Below are 7,413 nucleotides of genomic sequence, written 5' to 3' on the forward strand. Positions count from 1 at the left end.
GAGGTTCACTGTAATAAACAATTGGCCCAGTTTAAGTATTTTCGCAAAGAGAAATAGTGTACGTGGGCTGGCAATTAAAGAGAGTGTAAGTCATTATAAAAACTAGAGAATATTTGTAATGGTTTACAAAAATTTTTGTAAGTACTCCCAAAAGGAGACTGAGCCTGGGGAGGGCACCCCTGGCCAGCTGCGGGCCGCGGGCTGAAAGGGGCCGGTGCTTGAGGCCGGGAGCCCCCACGGGGGTCAGTTCATGCTCTGCACCCCGCCCCCACCCGGGGCCCCATCCGGTTATCTTCTGTGTTGTGGATGGATTGCCCTGCCCTGGCAGCAGCCACAGACGGAGAAAGGAGAGAGGGCAGGTGGCCTGGATGAAGAGAGGAGGGAGGGTGATGTCGGGGAGACCCCCCAAGCTTGGCTTTGGGTGTGACGCTCTAATTCGGGCTCTGCCCTGGCTGGCTGGGTGATCTTGGGCAAGCCCCCTCTGTATGCTTCATCTAGAAGATGAGGGTAACCCCCTTCTGCACAAGAGGGCTGTGCAAAGCTCTCGCTGCCGGGCTGGGGACTGTGTGGATGAGAAGATTTAGTGGGGTGTGGCAGGACCGTCACGGGCTGCCGGAACCGGGCTGCCTCCTCGCTCCGGGGCCCCTCCCTGGCCAGGCCCTCCTAGTGTCTGGGTAAGGGTGTTTAGGCTTGTCTTGGAGCTGATTGTTCTCTTCGGACCCCTCCCTGGCAATGCCAAATCCATGGGGCCAGCACATTCTGCCCCAAAACCTGTACAACCAGTTGTTGGGGAGGAGGGGGCACTTGGGAGGGGCAGCAGGAGGTGCCAGAAGCAGCCTCCCCCAGCCCAGACCAGACTAAGGAGCTCTGGGGCGCTGGACACTGCAGACAGACCCTCTGACAAACAGTTGGATGCTTGGCCTGGCCATGGGGCTCACTTGGGGACAGTCTAGGCTGCTGATGCCACCGTTGCTACTGCTGAGCTGCCTGCAGCTGGGAACAGGCCTGGGTGAGTGAGAGCGGGGTGGAGTGGGGGCACCCACAGAGCCTTGGGTTTTGGGCGGACAGGCCTCACCTGCACCGGCTCCCACTCCTCAGGTCGGGGGACTGGGCCCTGGGTGGGTCAAGGGAGACAGCCACCGAACAGGTCACAAGACAGGCACCTATCCCCCACCCCAAGACAGGGGCATGAGTAATGCTTCCTTTCTCTGGGGTTTTCATCTCTGTGCACCCTAATTCTCACCAAATGGTTCCCCTCTACTCCTCCTTGCCCTCCTTCCTGTCCCCGAGCAAAGGTTAAGAGAAGTCTACAAGGACAATCCCGAAAGGAAGCCCTCTGAGGGGGCTGCAGGCATTCTTCACTGCGGGCTCTTAAACCAGAAGGGCTTAGAGATGCGGCTCCCCAACTCTGCTGTTCCACACCTTTTCCCTTGTTAAGCGAACATTAAGTACTTGCTGTATGCAGCGAGTGCGCTGGGCCTCGGTGACAGAACTGGTTGCCCAGAGAAAGGAGGGTTCTAGCCCTGACCTTGGGAATTACGTGGAATTACATGGAAATGAATTTAATTGAACTGAACTGAACCAAAAGGAGGGAGCCTGTTTCGGAGGGTTGCATAACAGCGCACTGCATTTTTCTGCGGCTCTCCGGTATTTGGAGCTGGAGAGAGGAGGAGCGTTGCTCTCAAGGGGCCCAGGGAGAAGTTAGGGGTTCAGAATTCCCCCCAGCAGGAGGGCTGGACATGGGCGTGTGGGCTCAGGTTTCTTGTCTCCCAGCCCTCCCTGCCCTTCCCCAGATGAGGCTGTGAGGGGTTGAGAGGGGGACACGTTCCAGAGGGGAAGGTGCCTTATGCGGGGGTGGGAAGTGGCAGGGCACTGGATGGGGAGGGGGGCGTGTCCTAGTTCTGAGCCAGGACACAGTCCCCCTCTTGGTGGCCCACATCCTGGCCTGAGGTCTTGGAGGGGAACTTCCTCTATCACCCCTCCTCCCCTCCCAAGCCATTCATTTCTCTCACCAAGCAAAGCAATCTGAACCATGTGGGTGGAGCTGGGGGGGCTTGAGAAGTGGGTACTGAGGCCCAGAGTGTAAGAGCTCGAGGTCACGGGGCACCATAGGACTCAGACTCCCCTATATCTGAGTCTCGCCCCAATAAGGCCTAAGACCCCTTCCGCAGACCTGTGCCTGAGGCTGGGAGAAGGGGCCCCCTGACCTCTGGCTGTCCCCCTGCCTGGACTCTGTCCATCACACGGAGACCCCAGGTAGGGCGGGGACAGACAGGCAGGCCCCTCCCCCTGACCTCCCACAGTGCCCAGCCATGGTAGACCCCCAAGGCAGGGGCCAGGCCTGGACTCAGGCCGCCCACCCATGCCCCAGGGGCACAGTCGCCAGGGAGCCCTCCCGATTAATGCCTAAACAAATCTCTCAGGAAAAGCCCTAACTCCTCCTTCAGACCAGAGTGCCCAGGGCGGGGCTGTGCCTTTTCCCTCAGATTGGGCTCCCAAGACCGTGTCCAGCCCTGCGTCCCCCTCAGTCTGGGCTGTGAGGGCTTGGTTTTCTGGCTGAGCCTCTTCTCTCTGACACTCACTGTTCCCAGAGCACATCAGCTATGTGCCCCAGCTCTCAAGTGCCACTCTGGCGGGGAGAGTCACCCAGTCCACCTTCACGCTGGAGCAGCCGTGGGGCCAGTTCAACGACCTGAACATCTCCAACTTCGACCCTATCTGGCTGGTGGTGGCCCATAGCAATGGTGGGTGTCACTGAGGCAGGCCTTGGTTTTCCCTCTATGAAATGGGCAGGAGGCATGTGAGGAGCAGCGGGGGATGGGGGGGTGGAGGACGTGCTGCCAGGGATGTGGCTGGGAGCTGTCTGGCCTGGTGGGATGTGCTGGAACCCTGCCTGTGTGGCCCTGTCCACTTACCAGGTGTAGATGAGCATGGCAAGTGCCATATGGGGCCAGATGAGCAGGTTACACACTAGGCTTGGGGGCTTTGGGAGCTTCTGAGGACTGGGGTGAGCCAACCCCTGTCATCAGAGCCACCATTACCCGCCGTCTGACCCGAATGCCAACCTCAGCCTTCCAGAACTTCACTGCCCCGCAGAATACGGAGGACATCCCAGTCCCTGCCAACTTCTCCCAGATGGGCTACTACCTCACACTGGAGGCCAACCGGGCGCTCTATCAAGGTGGTCAGCCTGGCAACCAGCTCCGGCTCCTCCGTGTTGGCAATGACACCAGCTGCTCACCAACCACAAGGGGCTGCAACCACCCCCTGCCAGGCCCGGGCCCCTACCGGTGAGCAGCTCTGCCAGGCCCTGGGTGTGCTCCTGCCTGTACCCAAACATGAGTCTGGGCAGCTCCCAGCTGGGTGCCTGGGTTCTCTGCTCTAATTCTGGACGTGGAAGGAGGCCTGGGTAAATTCTCCTGTCTTTCTTGAGCAGATGGCTCCTGGCGTGAGCTCCTACCCCCATGGGCCATTTGGGTCCCACAGATGGCATCTGCCCATCCAGAGAGATTCTCCTCATCCTGGGAGGGACGGGCCCCTTGAGCCATCTCCCCTCACCGAACACCAGAAATGTTCAGTGCCGGGGGATCTAGTCCTCTCTACGCCCATTTTCCCCATTCAGAACGCTGAGGTCAGAGAGGGTGAGGGATGCACCCAAGGCCACACAGCTGGGAAATGTCACAGCTGGGATTGGAGCCCCTTCAGGTGGGCTCCAAGGCTATGCTTTATGTCCCAGTCCCTGCTTCCCCAACCACCAGGCCCTGGGAATCAAGGGGACAGACTGATAGGCACCAGGGCCCAAGGATTCAGGACCCAGGGACCCTCACTTGCAATGCTGGGTGTTCTGTTCAGAGTAAAGTTCCTGGTGATGAGCAACAGAGGACCCGTGGCTGAGACAGAGTGGTCCAATGACACCCACCTGCAGCAGGGTATGGAGCCAGATGAGCAGGTCACACATTAGGGCTGGGGGCCTGGGGCGGGGGGCCGAGGACCGGGTGTGGGCCAGCCCCTGTCAGTCAGAGGCACCATTCCCATTTTGCTGTCTGCAGGCGCACACCTACCGCCCCAGCCTGGGTGTGGGTGGTTGATCTGGATAGAGACTGTCCCAGGTCCCCCTTTTCAGGTCAGATCATGTCTCTTTCCTCCCTGCACGGCCTGCCCTGCCTGCCTGTGGGGTCCCCTCCCATGCCTCAGCTGAGGCCCTCCAGGCCACCCCAGGGCCCCAGAGCGCAGGCACAGTCGTCATCATTGTCATCCTGGCCGTCCTGCTGGCTGTCCTCTTCACCGCCCTCCTCACCTTGCTCATCTACACCTGGTAAGTGGACAGGGCCAAGACACCCTGCGCCCTGGCAGTGGGGATGTCCCTGACCTGGATCGCCTTTGTCCCCTTCTCCCTCCATCACATGCTCCTCAGAAGCCCCTGGCCCAAGCCCCCCAGCTCAGCACCCCCTTGCCAGCCATGCTGAAGTGGCTGCTCCTGAAGGCCGGACAGGGGTAACAATAATTGAGTAAGGAATCCCCAAGGTTCCAGAACCACTTAACCTCTTCCTCACTTGTCCCTCTCCCTTCTACCTGCCCAAGAGGCCCGTAATTTCTGAGTGGGCACCACTGCTCCCTGGTAACAATTGGAACTGTGAGTGGGGGCAGCAGCGGACATTCCAGCTGGGAGTCACCCAGGGGCAGATGAATTGCTTTTAGGCCAAGCGCTGAGCTTTGCCTTAAGCCTTTCTTCATTCAGAACTCAGATACTGGGGCCAGGTGGAACGGGCATGCCCACAAGGCCACCTAGAGGAAAGGGGAGACCTACCCCAGGATAGGATGTGGGGAGGAGGGAGAGGAGGAGGTGCTGGGGCCTGAGGGTTGCCAGCAGCCAGGCAAGTCCTGGGGCTGACTCCCAGCTGAGGAAATGGTTGCATCCTGAAGGCTCCAGGGAGCCAGTGGTGGGTTTTGATTAGGGGATCTGATTCTGGCGTGTGGGGAGTAGAGGAGGGGAACATGAGGCTGGGTGATGACAAAGGCCAGGGAGGGAGAGCTGGCTCTGTAAAATTTAAAGGAAATGTCTGGTTCCCTTGGGTTAATCCAGTCTGGCCAGTGGAACCTCATGTCTCCAGGGCTCCTATGCTTCGAGGTCCAAGCTCTAGGCAGAGTCGGGGCCTCCAAGCCCTATGTTCATCATCCTCCCTCCTTCTCTCCTCCCTGTTCCCTACCCAAGCTATGACACCTGTGGGAGCACCTCCATCTCGGGACCAAGGGAGTCGGTGTGCATGAGAAGATACAAACCCCACCACGTGTTCAGCTGTCCTCCAGCTGCGGGCGGCTCCTGAGTGGCTCCAGGGGGCCCCCATCTGCTCCTCAGCCTCCTCCCTAGAGCCTGGGCCGGAAGCCTGTCTTGCAGCATGTCCTGCAGCTTCTGGAGCTCAGGAACCAATATCAGAAATAAATGTCCCAACACCCCCTGTACCTCTGTGCCGTTGTATACCTGGCAGTCTCCCCTGCTGCTGCCCCCGATCCTCCGGAGGGGGCGTGGTTCCGCAGGAGGATACAGCACCAGGGCTGAGGCCCAGGCTCCGAGGCAAGCTAAGCCGGCTAGGGCAGATCAAGGCTCTCTTCAGACCTCAGCGTCCCTCTCTGTAAAATGAGGACGATCACACTGCCCACTGGGCTGAGGTGAGTCCAAACCCAGGAGGTGAATGGGCCGACCCTGCCCTGCACGTCTGGAGCTTGCTGCTCCCTTACCCCAGCATCCTCCTGTGGTCCCTCTCTCCAGCTGGCCTCACCCCCTGGCTGGAGGACTGAGAGCTGTTCATCTCCCCTTTCTCCAATTCCTGCACGAGAGGTGCAGCTTCTAAGCGTCAGCTGCCCCTGTGCTTACTCTGGGCCTGGGGCACAGAAGTAAGTGCGCGTGAAACTCAGCTCCTAGAGAAGCCTGGGCTCAGCCCAGAGCCGACCCCAGCCCCGAACCTAATGCAGGCGCCCAGCATTTTCCCCATCATCTCCACTCTGGGTAGGCCCCAGAGGGTGGAGGTGACTCTGGCAAGGTCCTGCCCTCAAGTTGCCTGCCACTGCAAGGGAGGAGAGGGTTATTACCACGCACAAGGATGGAGGGAACATGAGCATTGAGGCACGGAGAAGGCTTCCTAAGCAGGTGCAGCCTTGGAGAAGGGGCAGCACTGTGCTTGGTAGACAGGGAGGGGAAGGACGCCTAGCGGAGAGCAGCAGCATATGCAAAGGCCCGGAAGCAATTGGGGACTGACGGGGTGGGCAGGTTGGGGGCAGCCAGAGGGTTGGGTGGGGTGTGGAGAGAAGCCAGGAGGCAGCCCATACCAGGTGGAGGGCCCTACCCCCTGGGGCACAGAGTTAGGGAAGGAGGGCACTGGCTGGCTCTCCTGGTCCCCATCTCTGGGATGTGCACATGGCCCTAATTGGTTTATTAGCCTGTGCGGGCACACCCTGCTCCTGCTGTGCAGGAAATGCTTTCATGACCCTGGGGGAGCCAGGTTAGGAGAGGTAGGGAGGGGAAGAGGCAGCCTCCCAACTTGTCTTGGTCTTCCCACAGCCTTTCCAGAGCAGCCATGAGCTCTGGCCCTGGGGCTGGGTGACCCTGGACAGATCACTCACCATCTTCGGGCCTCAGTGCCCCTTCATGTAAAAAGTGAAGGTTGAACTAGGTGACTCTAAGGCCTTGCACTCCACACAGCGTAGGCTTGTGTGGGTTGGTCGGCCCTGGCAGGAAACAGATGGCACGCCTCTCGCAGGGCAATTGAGAGAGTTTACAAAGGCGTGGGCAGTGCTAGGACCAACAGGAGAGGGTGACCTAAGGCACTGAGGGGGCCACAAGCACTCCTGTACCTGAAGGGCTGATGTGATGGGAGGGAGTGGGGCGTCTAAAGCCAGTGAATGGGAGCCATGGGCAGGGTCCGCCTGCCAGAAGCGGGGGCCGTGGGTAGAGGCATGCCGCCACTGGAGGGAGCCGGTGGGTAAATACCCCTGCCTCTCCTCCTGCCTTCTGATCGCTTATCGGTGCCCCCACTAACGACACCTGGCCAGAAGTAAGAAGGCAGAGGGGTCTGGATGGTACGGCCCGTGGTCCATGTCCTGGGCCCGGAGCAGGAGAGAAGGGCCCAGAATGAACTGGGAGGGTACTATAATCTGTTTTACACCCACAGCACTTCTGACCCCTAATGTGTTGGTATTCTCACACCAGCCAGCTCTCCAGCTCTCTGGACACCACCTGAGTGTGCTAGGATTTAACACAATTCTGACATTAACTACCTGGGGTTAGTGCAGACGCTACAGCTGAAGGGCTGGGCCCCACCGGCTGCCCGTCTTCAGACACCAGCTGCAAGCAGTGCGTGCCCGGGGCACCCACGCACTTCTGTCCCACCTGGTTATAAGTCAAGGATTCCCATGACC

At 59.6% G+C, this 7,413-nt stretch overlaps 1 protein-coding gene across 1 annotated transcript; it reads left to right on the plus strand.

Moving 5' to 3' along the window:
- Positions 1 to 903: 903 nt before the first annotated feature.
- On the plus strand, positions 904 to 5,324 carry LOC129083434 (uroplakin-3b-like protein 1). The gene is given in 6 exon segments (XM_054589266.1): positions 904 to 1,009; positions 2,562 to 2,744; positions 3,071 to 3,290; positions 3,853 to 3,929; positions 4,195 to 4,315; positions 5,213 to 5,324. Coding segments are annotated over 6 exon segments (810 nt in total). The 5' UTR covers positions 904 to 912.
- The last annotated feature ends 2,089 nt before the right edge of the window (positions 5,325 to 7,413 follow it).

The sequence above is a fragment of the Pteronotus mesoamericanus genome, unplaced genomic scaffold (genome assembly GCF_021234165.1).
Source record: "Pteronotus mesoamericanus isolate MK-2021 breed Mesoamerican mustached bat unplaced genomic scaffold, CSHL_Meso_final scaffold_167, whole genome shotgun sequence".
Classification (NCBI taxonomy): domain Eukaryota; kingdom Metazoa; phylum Chordata; class Mammalia; order Chiroptera; family Mormoopidae; genus Pteronotus; species Pteronotus mesoamericanus.